A 21,638-nucleotide genomic window follows, 5' to 3' on the forward strand; every position below is an offset into this window, starting at 1 on the left:
TTTCTGTAAAGCCTTGCGTAAATATGTCAGTGCTATATACATAACAGATAATAAATAATAGATAGATCATCATTTTCCTAGCCCCAAGCTACGGGCAGCCATATAAGCATGAATGAAGTAGGTCAGATTCGGATTCAGTAAAATCTGTCCTTATGTTTTTCCTTTCCCTTTCAGCTTTGTGATTTGAGATTGCTTTTCAGTTCCAGAGGATACTGATGACATGCACAGTTTTCAGTGCTGACACTTTGCTTGGTAACCATATCCCAAAAGTCAGGTGCAACTGAAGGAACATTTATAAATAATAAAAAAATATGGCTGACATTAGCCATCAAATGTTTTGTTTTCATATTCCTACCTATTCTGCTCGATTTGTTTTTGGCTGTAAATATTGCAAGGGTCAAATTACCCTCTGGGGAGAGATATTTCCCAGTGCCTCATCACACCAATGTCTTAGTGACGGAAGGTATAGAGGAATATCTTCAGTGATAAAAAGTGCACTCTAAAAGGTTTTGGTTTTTAAGATTAATATCAGGCAGTATATAATGATGTGTATGGAAGTGGATCTTGCATTCAGTCAATAAGCCCGGATTAAATAATGGAGGCTACAAATGTATTATCGCTTACTCAGTTTATTAAAAGAATAAAGTGCATTAAATTAGCAAAAGCCACATGCACAGTCACCACAACTCCACACTTTTGGGAAATTGTTGGGATTATTAAATTTATCAGGTATGGTTTGTCAGGAATGGGGTATGGTATAACAATTTTTACGTCTGACATGTCAGATTTATTTGATATCTGGAGAATATTCCTGTAGCATTGTATACAATGGATATCTGGATCATGATATTACTTGAAATAAATATTTACAATTAATTTTTTTTTTCATGAGATGCTTTTTTTTCCCCAGTCAGTGTGCTTGGAATGGGGTCTGGGCTTGGCATATTCTAGCTATAGATAATATTGTCAGTTTTATTGAAACATATGCTAAGGTAGGACAAGACTGTCCCATTCAGTGGCTCACAGACATAAGATTTGCTGGCTGTACAAATACTATCACTACCTGACATCATTTTTATTGTCAACTTTAAAAACACCACTAGTCAATGTTGGGCAAACAATGCTCACTAGTGATCTTTTTAACTTCAGATGTAAAAAATGAGATTTAGTAATAGCTAGGGATGCACCAAATCCACTATTTGTGATTCAGCTGAATCCTTATTGAAAGATTTGTCTTAATATCAAACAGAAACCTAATTTGCATATACAAATTTGGGGCAGGAAGGGACTTTTTTTTTTAATTTATTTTTTGTTTTGTGATAGTCACATGATATACCTTCCCACCTCTAATTTGCAAATTAGCATTCGGTTCCACCATGCACAAGGATTCGGATGGATCCTTCTGAAAAAGGCTGAATCCCGAACGAATCCTGGATTCGGTGCATCCCTAGTTTTAGCAGTCGAGTTACTTGTCCTAACTGATCTGGAAGGCTTTCGTTGAGATTCCATTAGCCAAATGTACCCTACCAAGAATCTCCTTTAAGAGGGTTACTATAAGCTTACTTTTAATGTACTTTTTCTTTCTCATTTAAGAAAAAAAAACTCACCCTCTCTATTGCATGATTGATAAATTAAATTATTCATATACACTTAGAACTCTTCCAGTTGGTGATGCTTTTCTGACCCAGTGAAGAAATGCCTGCAGTTTAACCATACGAAAATAGTATGTTACAACTGCAGCAGTCTATAGACCAGCTGTAAAATTGACAGTTGGCTTATAGGGTCAGGTCCAGACCATTTCTGTTAGCAATCTTATCCTGAAAGGGTCCTAAGTCAGCACCAAGCTTGGTTTATGGCCCAACCGATTATTGCCATTGAATTGTATATTTGTTGTGGTCTGTTGCCATTAATATGTGTGTTTTACTTTTCTACCAATATTTAAGGAAGCTGAAGGGCCAGCGAGTTGATACTTAGCTGTATAAAAAGAAGTAGCACTAGAAATAGTTAATAGTTTATTGGTTCTGAAACTGTTGTACAGTTTATATTTACAGAAACTAAAATATCTCAGATGTCATACATAATCTCAGATCCTGAATGAAAATATTATTAAAGAAATAAATGGTTGATGGCTTGTTAGAAACAAAAACAATGCAGGTATGGCTGCACAGGAGTTAAATGTCAATTAGCTGGCAGATACTGAGAGTTTTTAATTTTTGTTTTTCACTTGATGGAGCGTGCCTTGCATTAACCTGGCCAATGACTGATATTTTGTGCACATGTTTGTGTATTCTCTGCTTGTTAGGACAAATGAACTAAGAACAAGTTTGATTTCCTGGTAAGGAAGAAACAGGTTTGCTCTGAAATACATATATGCAAAGCATTTATAGTTGTTAAATATTGCACATATTGCCCAGTGTTTACTTTGCTTATGAAGTACATTCAGATGTGTCACAATGCTTGAGGAAAATGTGAAATGGCGTATGTGTTTGCTATGAATAAATTTAGCATCTTAACTGACTTTTGCAATTTGTGTGAATTTATGAATTTACCGATATGCCCTCTGTTGGGCTATTCAATTGTGTACTATAGTCGTTTAGTATTAGATAGGGATGCAAAGAATCCAGGACACATGCATGGCCAAACCAAATCCAAAAAAAATCACATGACTATTCATCACAAAAATAAGAAAGTCAAACGTTTTTTAGCCATGCGGTGCGCGCACGGTTCTCTGTCCCCCTTGTTTCAGTATTCCGTCTAATCTTTCACAAAGGATTTGCGATTCGGCCGAATCTTTCACAAAGGATTCGGGATTCGGTTCATCCCTATTATTAGCATATCAAAGGATATGCTTCACAGTATAAATTACGTTTTTATGGATTATATGCACAGATAAAAAAATACGTTATTCGGAAACCCGTTATCCAGAAACTTCAACTTGCAGGAATGCCTTCTCCCATAGACTCCATTTTAAATAAATAATTTACATTTTTAAAACATATTTATTTTTTTCTCTGTATTTAGCAAGTTAGAATAGAACTGCCAGAGATCAGATCATTGTGGCACACTTGAACAAAATGTCATATCACTAGCTGCAATGCTGCTAAAGGGTAAATCACAGATTATAAAATCTAATAATAGTTCCTTTCAAAGAGTATCCCAGAATAAGTACATTACTTCTGTAATTATTGGGATTACCTTTACACAAGGCTTTAGTCGAGGCGGCTTTAAATATCCACAATTCATAAAATCCTTTTAGTATTGGTCTTATTAGAACAAAGACTTGTTTGTATTCACCAGTAACAAGATGGTTTTTAGTTAGTTTGTATTACATTAAGGCCTATGTTACAGCGGGACATTAAAGGGGTTTTTCGCCTTTCAACACTTTTTTTAGTTTAGTTGTTTTTGGATAGTTAACGAGAAATAAAGACTTTTTTCAACTACTCTCTATTTTCTCTGTGTTACCGTTTTTACAATTTCGTTTTTTACTTTCATCTTTCTAAAGCAGATCCAGGATGGTCACTGACTTTGTAAACTGTTCTAAACTGATACCTTAGTCAATAGATTTCTGTTTTTGTCCCTTTTTAGCTAATTGATACAATAATTGCTAATAATCCACAGATCCTGCATGAATGTATCAACTGATGTAGCCAATTGTAACAGTTCAGAATCTGCATCTGGGTTACTGAGCTGCCACACACCAGAGACAGGCAGACATGAAACTTAACATTTAAATGTTGGAAAAACCATAAAAGATAAAGCATTAAAAGCAATTGAAAAAGGTTCTGGTGAACAATCTGAAGACAACAGTGTTTGGAAGGTCAACATCCTCTTTAACAGTGTATATGTATGTATATGTATATATATATATATATATATATATATATATATATATATATATATATATATATATATATATATGTGTGTAGAAAGACTGCTTTCCTCAACATTGTAAGCATTTAGAGCTACAAGGAGCAGAATAAAAGTGTCTACAACAGCATGCCATCTTTGCACTCACCTGTCTGTTGGTAGTTGCATAAAAAAAGCATCTGCACACAATTTTGCCCCTTTTTGGGCCCCTTAAAGTGCCAAAAACAGCTCCGTGCATCCTTAATACCTGCTGACATAGGAATGATCTCCCCAGGTCATGCAAGTGTACAGCATTATTTAACAAAGGTCGAATTTTACAGATTTTTTTATACCTCAAATGAATTCACAACACGAATGGATTTTAAGTTAAGAAAAAACTCAAATCAGCGAGTTTAGGGTTAACAACCGGAAAACTGGAATTGATTGGTGAAAAAAAAAATGTGAGTCGCTCAAATTGATCGAGTTTTCAGGCAAAACCCTCTGAAAAAACTCAACATCATGCAGGCTATTGACATCTTCAAATGGTTCAATGGACCTCTGCCATTGACTCCTACATGACAGGTTTTCGGATTCAAGCTGTTTCCAGGATCGGAGTGTAATAAATCTCGAAAAATTCACGTTTTTTATGTAACCCGGAAAATAGATTTTTGACTCAAAATTAACAGCGAAAACTCAAATTTTTTATGGAAAACACAACTCGATCCTTAATAAATCTGCATCCAAAAGTATATTCACCAGATCACCCCTTTCTGGAATATCCAGAAAAATGTGCTACAGGAAGGCCTAAATATAATTGCTGCCTGCTAGATACAGTACATTTTATTTCCTTTTTTAAAAATCGATAAGCTTGTTGCAAATAAGTGATGCCATAGATTACATTTGTGTGGTACTGAAATAACGTTATTTTTCACATGTAAGCTAGGCATTGAATACGGAGTATTTCTGTACAGGCATAATGCCTGCAATCAGTCAGAGTATATTAAAAGATATGCACTGTTTGTATTATTAAACTAGGAATACACACAGGCACACCTTATAATAATAATAATAATAATCTCGTAATTTATTCCTTAAGTGTAGAGAATTGTAACTTTAAAAGATCACACTCCATATCTTCAATTTTTAAAAATCCCTGTTCTACTTTAGACAGCATTTGTTTTCTGTCAGCTGTTTTTTTTGCCCTGTTCTAATCTAAGTGCATTAGCCCCAACTACGGCAAATGTATTTTAGAGCCAGTTACAGTGTTGTTGCAGCACAGTGTATGATCAGTTATTCTATGTATTGAGCAAAAATATTCTACAACGCTGTCGATTGAAAACAGGACATGACACTTAGGAAGATGACGTTTGAATTTTTGGTTAACCTCTGCCCCTTATACCTGCACTCAGGGGGAAGCTGTACTTTTCAATGTAGATATACAAAGATGCAGAAGGGAGGGGAGGGTGAGCTTCTCACTGTGTGTCCTCAGCATTAGAATTAATGGGGCAAAAAAATCACCTTTGCAAAACTTATTTTGTGTAAAAAAAAAAAAAGAAAAGAATAAAACATTTTTGAAGGTGAACAGACCATTTAACTTTGATGCCATATGGTCTATTCATATTTTACTTATATATTTTGTGGTTTCTGTTTATGAAAATTTAGAATGCTGCCAGGTTACCCATGTCCGTGACATCAGAAAGCAGATTTTTTTGTGAAAGGGTCGTTAATGAAATTCAGTATGATATAGCTAGAGCTTTTCTGAGACAATTTGTAGTTGGTCTTTTTTGGAGCTTTTTCTTTATCAACGCTGCAGTTTAGAATTTCAGCAGTTTCTAGTTGCTAAGGTCAAGTTTACCCAAACAGGCAGTCATTTTAATGAGAGACTAGTAGATGACTAAAAGAGGGTATATATTGAAAAAAATGGAAAATAGTGAAGAAAATACTGTTAAAAATTTACTAGGTTCCTAAGAATACAACATCTCATAACTGTGTCATAACTGTAATTGATTTGTAATATTGTTTTTTTTTTTGTTTTTTTTTTTTGCAGATCTCCTCTGAAATCTGAAACTTTTATTCTGAAGGTAAGCCTAATTTATGACTGCCCAATGCAAAATATTTTGGTTATGCTTAATTGTAGGTAGACCTGTACTCCATTCCTGTAGGTAATGTTGCCTGTGAGGATGTGTTGTACGTTACGAGTACATGAATGGGAGAGCTCTTGAGGACCATTTCACTATTCCATAGAACTCAGGGCTGTCACCAAAAGAAAAGATGGAATTATATTCGTATTGTAAAATTGCATTTTTGCCAGGACAATTTATGGAATATCTGCATATTTCAACATAGCAAGAGCAGAATGGCAGAAAATGCACTACAAACTTTGTCTTCTAAACTTTGTGGCAGTGAAAGAGATCTTTATTTCAGTACATTAGTCTGTATATTAAGGGGCAACCAAGCAAATGCTTCCATTGTAGATCAAGCAAGGCAGAATCTTACTGATGAAATTCCCACAATACACTTTTGTTAAGCCAATGAATGTACAATGAGGGAAAACTAGTTTGATGTTGTATGCGGCCTTGCATAATAAGGGAGTTGCCCATACTTGAAAATGAATTTTGTGGCATTTGAAACCTTGATTTCTCAACCTACCAATCCATGTTATCTCTGTTGCTCACCCCTTAGCTTTTATACCATGGATGCTTTTTCAGATGCAACTTTTCTTGTTGCAAGATGTTTTGTACTGGTCCAGAGACCGTGACTTGTCATCAGTCACAAGCCCAGATATGGGCTCTGTTATCCGGGAATGCTTGGTATTGGAGGTGTTCCCAATATGGATTTTTCTGTAATTTAAGGGGTTGTCTACTTAAAAACATTTATACATTGCAGAAACCCAATATTGACCCAATTTTGACGTTACCAAATATTAGGTACCCTTTTATTATTTTAGAAAAAAGGCCACATAACATTTAAAAAAAAAAAAGCATTGTTTGCTAAAATTGATGGTGGGCTGCCATCTATTTAAGAGCTTCTGGATATCTGATTTACAGACAACCAATCCCATAAAATGTAAAGTAGATGATACCTTTTATTGGCTAACAGAGTAGATTAAAAAAATGCAAGCTTTTGGGACTACTTAGGACCCTGCTACAGGCATGGTATACACAGAAACTAAAAGATCAAAACATTTATACACACTAGCACTGAGCAAAATGTTATCTATCTGACAATCAGGTGTAAAATCCTTCCCATACAGATATTGATGAACGTTCCTTAGCTAGGGTCCTTTGTAGAGGTTAATTAACACCTAGTTCTGAGGTGATGGATGTCCTGGGTCAAGTCATTTGTGTATGTCAACTGGGTGCAGATCTTACAGTCATTTAGCGGTATAAGCCTGTAGTTGGGCATTTCACACACAGAATAAAGTAGACCACAGTGGATGGTCAACACTCTAATTCCTGAGGATCCCAAAGTTGGTTGCTGTTACATGCTTCCCAAAATCCATAAATTGGGTAACCCTGGAAGACCTATAATCTCAGGAATAGAATTCACTTAAAGAAAATGTCTGGATGGGTTAAAAAACATTCAGAAACAACTGGTTCACAACACACCCATCTACATTTAAGATGCGATGGACCTCCTCAACAAACTTGTGGCCTTAGGTCCTATACCCAATGGAGCCATCTTAGCCACAATGGACATTAAGCTCTTTACACTATTATCCCCATTCTTTTGGAATCCAGACCTACCAATTGTACTTGCAATAGCAGAGCTTAGCTGTTCAACCAATCCTACAAATAATACACTTACAACAAATGGGCTGTGCATTGAATTGTCACTTTGTGCCACAATACGCAAATCTATTTATGACCCGGTTAGAGGATACATTTTTCTCATCCTGTACCATTAAAACAATGGATTACTTCCATTACATTGATGGCATTTTGTTAATCTGGACTGCAAGTGAAGAGGGCCTCCTTTCCTTCTACAATAGCTACAACACTTTGCACCTCACCATCAAAACAAAAATGTGTTTCCTGGACACCACTATTGAAATAAAAGATAGGAACCTTGTCATCTCTGTTTACAAAAATAAAACAAGAGGCATATACCTGAGGCATACCTCCACCCCAAATATATAAGTAGCTCAATCATATACAGGCAATACAATATACTCTTATTTGCTCAGACCCTATCAAACAAGGATACAACCCCAGAACAACAGATAACCAAATCAAAAGAGCTGTCGCTATACCCAGTTATAAACTCCTCCAATACAAACAAACTACAAGGAATGACCAGTCCCCTTGTTGTTGCATACAATCCACATGATACAGGTGGATGATGGGCTGAGAAATATATTCCCAGAGCCCCCCCCCCCCCCACTAGAATATAGACAACTACAAAACCATTAAAAAATGAATTGTAAGAATCACCCCAGCAGAAAGTGGCACCACAGCCTGCCTGCAATCAGGGTCTAAAACCTGCACCCATATTTACACTACAGACAGGGTAACCATACCACATTGGGTACCTATACCACTAGGTGTTAATTAACCTCTACAGAGGACCCTAGCTGAGGAATGTGGATCAACATCTGTATGGGATGGATTTCACACATACTTGTCAGATCGATAACATTGTTTTACTCAGTGCTAGTGTGTATAAATATTATCTTTTAGTTTCTGTATATCCATGCCTGAATCACCTAAACTATATTTTCTGGTTTTGATCTATGGCTAACACGGTATAATACTCTGCTACAACCAATCCCATGTTTGCTAGGACCGGAATGGGATCCGTCAATCGGAAACCCGTTATCCAGAAAGCTCCAAATTAAGGAATGGCAGTCTTTAAAGTCCTTTCTCTCTGTAGTAATACAACTGTACATTGTACTTGATCCAAACTAAGATATAATTAATCCTTATTGGAAGCAAAGCCAGCCTATTGGGTTTATTTAATGTTTAAAGGATTTTATAGTATAATATATATAGTATAATATTTATAGTATACTTAAGGTATGAAGATCCAAATTTCATTAGATCCATTATCAGGAATACCCCAGGTCCTGAGCATTCTGGATAACCGGTCACACACCTGGTACTATCAAAAGGGCTAATGTAGCTATTTACCCTTAAATCGATACCAACACACTCCTATAAAAATCAGAGGAACATGTCCATATCTAGGAGCTGCTGCACGCCAAATATTTTCAACTAAAAGCTGCACAATCCTTTCATAGGCCAATTACAAATGAAAACAGGACTCTAGACTATAGAAGGATCGATACGCGCCCAGCCCAGCATCACTGAAGCAATGTGGAAGATCATTTAGCAGTGTCAGAGGGTCAAGTTAACAAAGTTTCGTGGGGCTGGGGTGACTTTTTGGGGCTTTTAGTGGAATATATTCAGCGTGCAGCAGCTCCTAGACAAGTTCCTATGATTTTTATAGGAACGTGTTGGTATGGCTTTAAGGTAAACCTAAATCGGGTTGAAATGTAACGAAGGGCACTTAGTGCCCAGATGCAGTAACCCATAGCAACAAATCAAGCAGGTACATCTTTACTGGTCATTTGTTTTAAAGTTACCTTTTTTTATTGGATGCCATGGGCAAACTTAGTACCTTTTATTACATGTGGGGTTTTCTTAAAGGGAAACTGTTTGTGATTAGTGAATACATATACATTGTACTAGTGATATGCTTCTTCACAATGCACAATCTAAGGTTGATGGTAGGTGGTATATATTCTACAAAGCATATTTTAGCTGACAAAGCTGCACCCAAATCTATCCTACTTTCTCCCTTTCACATTTGTTTGCCATCATCTGAATTATACCATCTGAGAAGGAACCCTCTTAGCCCTTAATAATGCCTCACCTCTGGCTAGTAGCACTGCATTTCTAAAATACAAATATTTTGAGGGGGAATGTTCCACATGCACAGATCACAACTTCACCCTTGGGCCAGTATCAGCCTGTCACATAGAGATCTTTGGTAAAGAGACACATGACAGTGACAGATAGGCCTGTGCTTGAGAGATTTGTCACCAATAGTCTGCTACCTGCAATTGCTTTGTTTTCAGCTTGATTGCAGCAATGTTCAAGAGTCTATTGTGCAATTAGCTTTAAGCGGCAAATTGAAAAAACAATATACAGCTAGCAAGCTGATTGTCAAGTAAGGTATTTTGACAGCATTTTGGAGCTTTATTACGTACAAATCTTACATTAAATATTCAGTGCATTAAAAATCTTTTTTATTGCCATCCAGGAACTACATTTCCAAATTAATATAAAAATCTGCCAATTACGGCTTTTTAATTACCAGTAATGGGGATGCGGAACCAAAAATATGTTTTGTTTTTTTTTCAAGAAAAAATCTTTTCAATAAATGTCATTGCAATTTAAAGCAGTATTTGTCTTTTGTTTTCTGCACTGCTGGGTCTGACTGTTGAAGCAGTGTTACAGAAGCCTGTTGATTAAAGGACAAGGAAAGGCAAAATAATAAAATCCCATTTTTACTTACTTTAATGAAAAAGAAACCTATCTCCAATATACTATAATTAAAACATGTGTACCGTATTTAGAAGAAACCTGACTGTATGCAGTGAAATTCTCCCTTCATTTACTGCTGTGGATAGGAATTGTCAGATGGTACCTAACTGCTGAGCAGGGAAACAATCATACTTATAAACAGCAGGGGGAGCCCCAACCTTAATTCCCAGCCATTCAGAACTCCAGCAGCTTTGTTTATGACGATCCCTAAGCATCCCAGACCACACTGAGCATGTGCAGGGTCAGGCAAAGATGTTTAACAAAGTTACAAGATGACAGCCCCCTGTGGCCAACTTTGAACGCATAAATCATTTGTTTGATTAGGCTTGTGGTGCAGTAAGTTCATGCTTATGTTTAGTATACAAAATACAGCATTTCTAGCCTTATTCTATTTTAGACTTTCCTTGTCCTTTAAGAACAGGAGAACTGACTTCTGCTAATTTGTTTCCAGAATTACATTTATGAATAACTTTAATAATTGTTTTTCAGGTTGCCATTCCCCTTTGAATTGAGTACTCAAATGTCTGCCAGTTTGTTTTCTTTTGTAGACAACCATGCAATTCAATCTCTAGCAATTCAATCTCTGCTGCAAACTTGTTACAGATATATCAACTCGATTTTATTTTTGTAAAATGTAAACAAATAAAGAATGTCAAAAACATTTCCAGATTACAGCTCTGACTAGGTAAGCATAAGGTCTCATGGTTTGCAGTGGAGAGGTCATATCATTCTGATATGAACAATGGCATGTCTAGGTCTGTCCTATGGAAGACTGACAATTAGTTTGTTTTTTGTCCATATATACAGTTAGGTCCATAAATCTTTGCACAGAGACAACTTTTTTCTAATTTTGGTTATGTATATTACCACAATTTAAAATGAAACTCAGATGCAGTTCAACTGCAGACTTTCAGCTTTAATTCAGTGGGTTGAACAAAAATATTTCATAAAAATGTGAGGAACTAAAGCCTTTTTTAACACAAATACTTCATTTCAGGGGCTCAAAAGCAATTGGTCAAATGACTCAAAAGCTATTTCATGGGCAGGTGTGGGCAATTCCTTCATTATGTCATTATCAATGAAGCAGATAAAAGCCCTGGAGTTGATTTGAGGTGGGGGGGCTTGTATTTGGAAGATTTTGCTGTGAACAGACATGTGGTCAAAGGATCTCTCCATGCAGGTGAAACAAACCATCCTTAAGCTGCAAAAACAGAAAAAACACATCAAAGAAATTGCTACAATATTAGGAGTGGCAAAATTGACAGTTTGGTACATCCTGAGAAAGAAAGAAAGAACTAGGGAACTCAGTAACGCAAAAAGACCTGGACGTCCACGGAAGGCAACAGTGGTGGATGATCGCAGAATCATTTCCATGGTGAAGAGAAATCCCTTCACAACAGCCAAACAAGTGAACAACACTCTCCAGGAGGTAGGTGTATCAATATCCACGTCTACCATAAAGAGAAGACTGCATGAAAGTAAATACAGAGGGTGCACTGCAAGGCGCAAACCACTCATAAACATTAAGAATAGAAAGGCTAGATTGGATTTTGCTAAAAAAAAATATCTAAGTATGGAGAAGGCGTGGAACAGCTCATGATCCAAAGCATACATCATCTATAAAACATGGGGGAGGCAGTATGATGGCTTGGGTGTGCATGGCTGCCAGTGGCACTGGGACACTAGTGTTTATCCGTGATGTGACACAGGACAGAAGCAGCTGAATGAATTCTGAGGTGTTCAGAGACACTGTCTGCTCAAATCCAGCTGAATGCAGTCAAATTGATTGGGAGGCGTTTCATAATGACTCAAAACATACATCCAAGTGGAAGTGGAATATTCTTGAATGGCCAAGTCAGTCACCTGATCTGAACCCAATTGAGCTGCATTTCACTTGTTGAAGACGAAACTTTGGACAGAAAGGCCCTCAAACAAACAGCAACTGAAAGCCGCTGCAGTAAAGGACTGGCAGAGCATTAAAAAGGAGGAAACCCAGAATCTGGTGATGTCCATGAGTTCAAGACTTCAGGCTGTCATTGCCAGCAAAGGGTTTTCAACCAAGTATTAGAAATTAACATTTTATTTTCTGTTTTTAAATTTGTCCAATTGCTTTTGAGCCCCTGAAATGAAGTTATTGTGTTAAAAAAGAGGCTTTAGTTCCTCACATTTTTATGCTATTCTTTTCTTTTTAATCTTGAATTAAAGCTGAAAGCCTGCAGTTCAACTGCATCTGAGTTGTTTGATTTAAAATTCATAAAGGTAATGTACAGAACCAAAGTTAGAAAAAAGTTGTCTCAGTCCAAAGATTTATGGACCTATGGACCTTACTGTGTGTGTGTATGTATATATATATGTATGTATATATATATATATATATATATATGTATGTATGTGTATATATATATATATATGTGTGTGTGTATATATATATATATATATATATATATATATATATATATATATATATATATCTCTATATATCTCTGTTAAACTTTGTACTTTCTGGTAGCCAGACACCTGTGGAAGTACAGTACCAGGTGGAGAAATGTTTGCATTTCTTTTCTAAAGGGAGTGGCTCTTATGTGGAAACCCTTTAATGTCGATTTATAACATGAACGAAGGGCTCCTGATCTTGCACAAGGAATCCAGTGCTGCTTATCTAATCACAGCTCTGTGATCTGTTAATTAGCCATCAACATTCCTGTAATATTTTACAGGTTAAGCCCCACTGCAGGAGAATAACTGATATCACATTCTTACTGACTCCTCTTACTTTGTGCCAGTGTAAAGTTACCTGTTAGGTTGTACTTTGTGTGAGCTACATTTTTTTCACAGTTATATTTATATCAGCTTACGTATATTTTGACACAGGTATGAGATTTATGATCCAGAAACCAGTCATCCAGAGAGTTTCAAATTATAGTTCCGCCATTAGTGTCCTGTACCGCCATTTTACGTTTTTCAAGGGGCCAAAATAAAATCATGTAAAATATTCCATTTGTAACATCATCCTATTTTTGCTTTGGGGTGCCAGACATTTTATACGTATTTATAAATATATGGGTGACCTTTATCCCCATGCATGCAAACTTTACCAGGTTCCCCCAGCAAGGCCTTACCCCTCTGAATCTGATGTCTGCATACTCAGTGAGCAATATGCAGTGTGAAAAAGGGCAGTTTTCAGATGTTTTCATGCACAATGATGTTGAGAGAGGCCCAACATCATTGGGGCTGACAGTTTCTTTGTAGCCATTTACAACATGTAATTTTCATAGTGAGACTTTTTTAGCACTCCTTATTTTGTTTAAATTGCCACTTGCCAAACAGCACTGTAGTTTGAATGAATAAACAGGCACTTAAACCAAGAGGCTGTTATCACAGTGACATATCCACACATAAAACCGCTGTAAACTGTAAGCATTTGAGAGAATGCAAACTGATCAGATATGCTGGATTTATTTTAAGGCCATCCTCTATACTGCATTAGGTCTGTTTGTTTCGCTTGGCAGCCATGTTGGGTATGACCCCATATAATTTGTAGGAATGGGCTGCGGAGTCAGGCATAAGTAACATCTAAATTGCAGAAATGTTCCTAGTACCTACTTCTTCAGGGGTGTGATGTATTTATGTAAACTCTTTTTTTCCAGCCATCTAAGACTACATCTAAACAGAAATATATACTTTGTTTGTGTTCTCAATTCTGTTGCCCTTGACAATTCTACCACTTGCCTTCTCAGAAGCTGATTTTTTTTATGTAAATATTTAGTGAATGTATAATGTTTGTGTTGTAACTATGTGCTAACTTTCACAGGAAGAGGCCACCTATTCCAAGAAAGCTGAAACTAGAAACATAGAACTAAAGCAAGATGACTCAAAAGAGGTATATTTCAGGTTAAAAGCACTAAGAAATATAATACAACACACAGCTGAATGTCTTGGTTTATGATGGTTCTTTTTTTTTTTTTTTTTTTTGCATGTACAGTATATAGACATATTTTGCTGTATCATCTGTCATAAAAGTGCCAGTTGTCTAGCATTTTATGGTAAAGAGTATATTTGTAAGAGGAAAAATAGAAGCGTTTCAGGAAAAAACTAAGCACTAAGAATTTTGTGGACTATACTCTCCCATGTTTTGTGTCTTTTTAAATTCTGCTGCTGCAGATTCGGCTACCTGTCATTTTGATTAGTTGAAACCACCAGTGACAGGAAGTGTCATGCTTGAAAAAGTATCTTTCTTATTTCTGTTCCAAAAACAACTAGTGAAGAGGTGTGAGAAATGTTTACCATTCATCTAAATAACAAGCATATTGGGAAGGCATCAGGCATTTATCTTCCACCTGAGAAACCTGTGCCATTGGCCTTAGAGTCAGTAGAACTGATCAACCTGAAGTGGCCTGAATTGCAGACTGGAAAGCCTCTGGTAGAATTACTTGAACTGTATGTCATTACATTAAGCTGATTCCTAAGCCAGATAACATTAAAAGGTTTCGCTTACATAAATAATAGAAAGAATTGCCAAAAAAAGTTTAAAGGCGAGCAACGTTTTGTCATTTGTCACAGCCTTGTGGCAAGGAAATAAAACTCTGGAATATACCAGATTATCTGGAATTATATTTTTTCGGAATTGGTCACCCATTTATGTGAGAATGCCAGATAATTAGTTCGCCAGTAAATTAACTTTTAAAATGCTATAGAATATCTGGAGCCAATAAAATTATTCTCTGTGATGCTACAATGTTAATTTTGCTTTTTATTTGAACTTTGTTCAGTTCCTCTCCTATTCATTTTCCAGTCTGTGATTGTCTGTCCACTTCCAGTTTGCTAGGATAAATAGAACTCTAGTAACCCGACAGCTGCTTAAATTCCAAACTGGAGAACTGCTGTTTATTGATTTACATTCTTCAAGAATATGTATAATGTCGATGTTTGTATATTTCTACTTACATAGGTATATGGTTTTGAGATGTTGTACCGTGTTAGCCATTGAAAAAATGCAGAAAATGTAGTTTGGTGATACCTTTTATTGGCTAACTGAATAAGTAACAATTGCAAGCTTTCGGCGCACACAGGCCCCTTCTTTAGGCAAAATACAAATGAAAGGCTTGAAAGGCACATCATATATATACAGTACTGTTAGATCATATTTCTGGGCTGTAATATTGTATTATCTTTACAGGTCACAATTCCTATTTGTAGTCTATTTATATGTACCTGTATCTTGTCCAATTCCTAATTTGCACTGTTGTGTTAAGCTTACCGTATTCTGTCTTGGTTTAGTTCAAGCTATGTGACCTGGCTGAATCCAGACCCCTGGACTATTTACAACCCACCCTAATTACTTTTATTATCTCTACAAGTTATCTCTCTCTATCTGTAACTTTCTCATTTATTGCCCATAAACCCTTTTTCAATGATCTAACAGATATGATGCCTTTCATGCCTTTCATTTGTATTTTGCCTGAAGAAGGGGCCTGTGTGCTCCGAAAGCTTGCAATTGTTACTTATTCAGTTAGCCAATAAAAGGTATCACAAAGGTATATGGTCTAATTTCTGTAGCTACATCAATGATTATTAAACTTGACAGTAGAGATGTTTTGTGGATGCCAAGTCGATAAAATGATGCTATGTTATATTTGTTTTCATTTTTAGATTATTGACAGCATTATTGAGGAAAGCCAGAAGTGCAGTGACACAGAAAATGAAAATCCAGTTGTAGAGGAGAAAACTGAAGTATTACATGAAACTTTAATCGGGGACTCTGTAAAAACTAAGCAAGATCTTCTAAGCAATATTCCTGAACTGGTAGTTACAGAGTCTACCTTCCATGATGGTGTGGAAGATCCTTTACAGCAGCAGATCAGTGAATATTTAGAACCAGACATTAGTAGGTCTCAAGATGCAGGTCCTTCGGCTGATTCTGCTTACGTACCATCTGCAATAGAAAATATTGTTGATTTAACTCAAGACCTTAAAATAACCGAAGAACTTAAAATTGCAGAAGAACCAGAAATTCCACTTATTCAAGAGGAGACTAAAGACCCCTCAAAAAATATCGTGGAAGATGTGTTCTCTAAATTACCAACATCTGATATCATAGAACAATTACCACCTGCTAAACCTCCCAGGCAGATATGTGTGGAGCCTGACATAGTAGCAAGCACCAAAAAATCTGGACCAAATCGGCCTCCACAGCCAATAAATGCTCCCCCACCACGGCCCCCTCCACCAGCACGCCCAGCGCCTCCTCCACGTAAGAAGAAAGGTGACACAGATTTTGACAGATCATCTGGTTTTGAGTGTAGGTATCATGAGAATGCAACTTTTATGAAAATATTGTGTATGTGCACATCTAGGCTTTCATAGTACTTAAATTAAAAAAAAAAAAAAAAATTGCTGCCTGAGCCAGTTTACTATACAGTAAGGTATTTTTGAACACCTAGGGCAATAGTGGCCTTATTAAATGTATTAAATACATTGTATTGTGATTGGAAGTATAGCCTGCTTTGGTTTGAGACTAAGGGGCCTATTTATGGTTGATCAAGCTTTTTGACTCAATCAATCATCAAAGAAACCTTTGAGTTTCTTTACTCCTTGTGTTTCAGGCCAAAAAAAGCTTGGCAGTTTCCGTATTTCTCCCCTAACCGGCTTTTGTAACAAAGTTTAGCACTAGCAATGATTTTCCTTCTTTTTGTGTGCAAATTATTGCTTTTTATTGTTGCTAGCAGCTGGTCAGTTTGAGAATGTAGATTACACCAAGTGCTAGGACAGGGTGTTTCTAACAGCTGGGCAACGCTAAACTGTGGGTTAAACTGTTTTGTTTTTTTTAATTCCAGCTCGTTAAAGAACCTACTAGGAATAACTCTCTTTTGGATCTTGTAATAACTAATAATACTGAACTCATCTCTGGCATTTGTGTGGGTGAGCGTTTAGGGAATAGTGATCATAACATGGTCTCCTTTAAAATTCTGTTGCAGAGGCAGTTCTATAAGGGAGTCACTAAAACACTACATTTCAGACGTGCAAACTTTGACAGTATAAGGGCATCTCTGCAACACATTAAGTGGGAAATGCTTATCACAGTGTTAAACACAGAACAAAAATGCTCTGTTCAAAATGCTGCTTAATAAATATACGTGTCCTTATATTCCCCTTGTAAGCAAGGAACATAATTGCAGAGCAAAACCTTTTTGGTTCAATAAAAGTTCAATAGAAATGTTAAGGACCCTTAATATCAAAGGGGGGTGGGTCAGCTGGTTGCTCAGATTCTGAACTCATATTTTTCGTCTACACAAATGACGAACCAGTTAATGAAGGTTTCCTTCTTAATAGTCGCAAGTAATACAACCAGGGGCGTAACTATAGAGGAAGCAGACCCTGCGGTTGCAGGGGGGCCCAGGAGTGTAGGGGGCCCAGTGAGACCCTAATTAATTAGCAATTTTAATATATCTTGGTAAAATAGGCCAACTTATAAATATTTTGGGGCCCTAAATTGAATTTGCTATGGGGCCCAGTAACAACTAGTTATGCCACTGAATACAACTAATGATCCATGGTACATTAGAGATCATTATAGACAAATAGCAGGGGACCTTTTTACCCATAAAGTGGATCACCGTACCAGAGGCCACCCCTTTAGACTAGAAGAAAAGAACTTTCATTTGAAGCAACATAGGGGGTTCTTCACAGTCAGGACAGTGAGGTTGTGGAATGCACTGCCGGGTGATGTTGTGATGGCTGATTCAGTTAATGCCTTTAAGAATGGCTTGGATGATTTTTTGGACAGACATAATATCAAAGGTTATTGTGATACTAAGCTCTATAGTTAGTATAGATATGGGTATATAGAATTTATGTGAAGGTTATGGAGGATGCTGAGTTTTCATTTGAGGGGGTTGAACTTGATGGACTTTATCTTTTTTTGACCGATTTAACTATGTAACTATGTAAACTGTGCCCTAGCGATTTTTGTATTTGTCTAGTGGAAGTTGCTGAATAATTTTGTGAAAAAAAATTGTTTGCTAAAAAAATTGTTTAAGAAATGAATGTGTATTTTAAGAAATTTTCATAAGCACCTTGTATCCTTCATGTAAAATTTGACAGAAAAATGTGCAGATATGCAAATGCACTTCTAAAGCTTCAAAGACTGTCTTCTGTCAGTAGAGAACCCCAGCTAGGACTTTCACTTATGTATCATTTGCACACATCCTGCCTCATCCACACTTCTCACTTACAGGGTCTGAATCCAAAATGGTACCAAGCATACAGTACCACAGAGACCTATACTGCTTGTTGAGTTTTGTGCTTTCTTAAATCAGTGGACTGAGAGGTTTAATTTTGACATTGTGGATCACTTTTTATACTCTTCCATGTGGCACACCCCAAAGTCATTTGTATTTGACTAGCAAAATTGTATATGTACTTTGTGTTATGATATACCACATATCCAAGCCTTCACATTATCTATGGCAGTATCAAACATTACGGTATGTGGTTTTATTTTGAGAACTAATGAGTGTATAGTTCAATAGTTCATTGCTTTGCTGGCTGGATTTTGATTTATGTCTATAATGCTATAAGTAATAGAAAAGAGTAGCACCTGGTGCAGAACTAGTCTATTGCACATGCATGTGTATTAGTGAGTCATGCTCATAAAATAACGTGGAAGCAATAAAAACGATCAGTCATTATGCTTTATTATTACTATCATCTACATTGGTAGAATAGTATGTGGGTTGGAGCTCTGCGCCCAGCATGCCAAAAATAGGATCTCCTATGCGGTTCATCCAATTCATGCCTTTTTCTGTTCAGTGATAAACATCCTTATAAAAAAATGTTAACCTGAAAAAGATGCTACACCTTGTACCATGTATCTGTCTCTTAAGCTCTTTTTAACTAAATGAAGTCATGATCTGGTTTCCCACTGGACTATATATTGCTTGCAATATTCTCATTTATGATACAACTGCTACTTTGCAATATGAATGTAAGCAAACCATCAGTAGTTCCTTTCTAAAAAAAAAAAATAACATTGTTAAAGGTTAAAACTAGGTACGCTTTAGCAAAAAGGTCTATATAAATACACTAGTAATGCTGCTCTTAGTCCTCTGTCAAAAGAAACACCCCATTTCTTTCCTTCTATTGTGTAGATTTGGGCTTCTGTATCCGACTTACTGTTTTCAGCGTAAACCTCTAGGGCTTGAGCTTGTGCAGTTTGCTCCTCTCCCTCCTCCCCTCCCTGCTGTAATCTGAGCCCAGAGTTATGAGTGAGCAGGGAGAAACTCAGGCTGAAAGTGATGTCTCGGCAAGCTAATATGGCATCTGCTATCCTAAACAAGCAGAGACAGTGTCTAGAGCTGTTTACTCAGGTATGAAAAAGCATTCTAAAGAATAAAAATGGTATTCCAGCTTCCACTGTTGTCTCTAATCTATTGGCAATAAACTGCCTTGGTAGCTTTCCTTCTCCTTTAAATGGGAAAGCTGGAGAGTGCCATAACAGGATAATAAGGGCCGGTGTCTATGGTTTATGGAAAGAAAATCTCTTTGTGTCATAAAGGAAATCAAGAAAATATTGGTTGCCTGATATATTGCACCAGTAGTATTTTAAGCACTGCTACTCTTGAAATAAAGGAGCAAGCCGAGGGGGGTGGGGGAATAAAGTAACTTTTTAATAGAAGCTTTATAAATATTATCCATTGTCAACCTGTCTACATGCAGGATATATATATATATATATATATATATATATATATATATATATATATATATATATATATATATATTCTAAAGGGCTACCAGCACTCTCGACAAAGTCAATTTGCATGCCTGGGTGCAGAAACATCAATATTTAAATCATACTTCACGAAGGATCTGCACTCTCAGGACTTATAAAATAAAATAATCATTTATGAATAGAACTTCAATCTGACGTTTCGGCCCTATCCAAGAAAGGCCTTATTAAAATGCCTTTTTTTATGTGACTTACAGATCAGAAGGATGGATTTTTGGCTGGAGGACTTTTATCCCCAAACACATTAACAGAAAATATGAACAGGGATTCACAGCCATCATTGGATTTAGCTAGTGCTACAAGTGGGGAAAAAATAGTCACGGCACAGGTTAGTTCATCTTAAATAATAATTCATTTGTAGGTGCTGAATGAAAACATAGATATAAATGTACAGTATGTAAAATATTTTCTCACTTGTTAATGTTGCTCCTCCCTTGAAAAGGGTCGATCACATACATTATAGTTTATGCTTTATGAGTGTCAGTGTAATGTACCATGCTGTTGGCCTATTTTTACATTTTAGATTTTATATTCAGCCTGACCTGTAGCCTTTTATTGTTCAGTATTATTACGTAATAGCTTAAATAGTTGTGATATGTACAAGGTCCATTAGTTATAACAAACAAAGGATTTTGAATGTTATTGAAAATGTTATTGAAATACTGTCTCAAAATAGGAGCACAGAGATTAATTATAGATCTTATAAACTTGCCTTGTATGATGGAATTTGCGGAATATATTCCAATAAAACATCATAACTCAATCTCCCTATATCTGTATTTAGGAAAACGGGAAAGCAGCAGATGGACAACTGTCCAGTCAATCCAGTGAATGTCTTGGCCCACAGAGACCTCGCTCAAACTCAGGAAGAGAGCTTACTGATGATGTAATTCATGTTTTTTCTTATCATTCAGAACACTGTTGTTTTTTTATATTATTACATAGACGTTAGAGCTGTTCCGTAATGTTGATATATACTATATGGAAAATCATGCAGCATCTCCCACACATGTATATATTTAAATATACACAAAAGGCATAACCTCTAAACTCTTAAGGTGCAGATTTATTAAGGTTCGAATTGTAAATCTGAATTCTCAAATTGGATTGTCAAATTCGAGTTGGGAATAATCCAAATTTGAATTAGAGATTTATCATACCTTGACCCTGGGAACAATTCGACTATTTGCCACCTAAAACCGGCCGAGTTCCTGTAGAAGTCAATGGCAGAGGTCCAGTGACCAACTGAAGATGTTAAAAGCCATCCTGATATCCGTGTTTTTTTTAGGAGAAAAAACTTCAAAAAAACTTTAGTCAAATTCGATTTGAGTTTTGGGTCAGTAATATTAGTTTAAGTTTTAAACGTTAAGAGTTTTTTCTTAAATAAGACACTATTCGAGATTCGAGTTCATCCGAGGTAAAAAAAACTAACTAACTAACTTGACTTTTGATAAATA

General features: G+C 36.3%; 1 protein-coding gene across 1 annotated transcript in view; it reads left to right on the forward strand.

The window, feature by feature from the left end:
• The window catches only part of wdr44.L (WD repeat domain 44 L homeolog), a 46,592-nt gene that overhangs the window by 6,235 nt on the left and 18,719 nt on the right, over positions 1–21,638 (forward strand). The window contains 5 exon segments of the mRNA NM_001096197.1: positions 5,894–5,927; positions 14,206–14,274; positions 16,044–16,692; positions 20,379–20,509; positions 20,966–21,067. Of these exon segments, the coding sequence (NP_001089666.1) occupies positions 5,894–5,927; positions 14,206–14,274; positions 16,044–16,692; positions 20,379–20,509; positions 20,966–21,067 (985 nt within the window).

The sequence above is a fragment of the Xenopus laevis genome, chromosome 8L (genome assembly GCF_017654675.1).
Source record: "Xenopus laevis strain J_2021 chromosome 8L, Xenopus_laevis_v10.1, whole genome shotgun sequence".
Lineage (NCBI taxonomy): Eukaryota > Metazoa > Chordata > Amphibia > Anura > Pipidae > Xenopus > Xenopus laevis.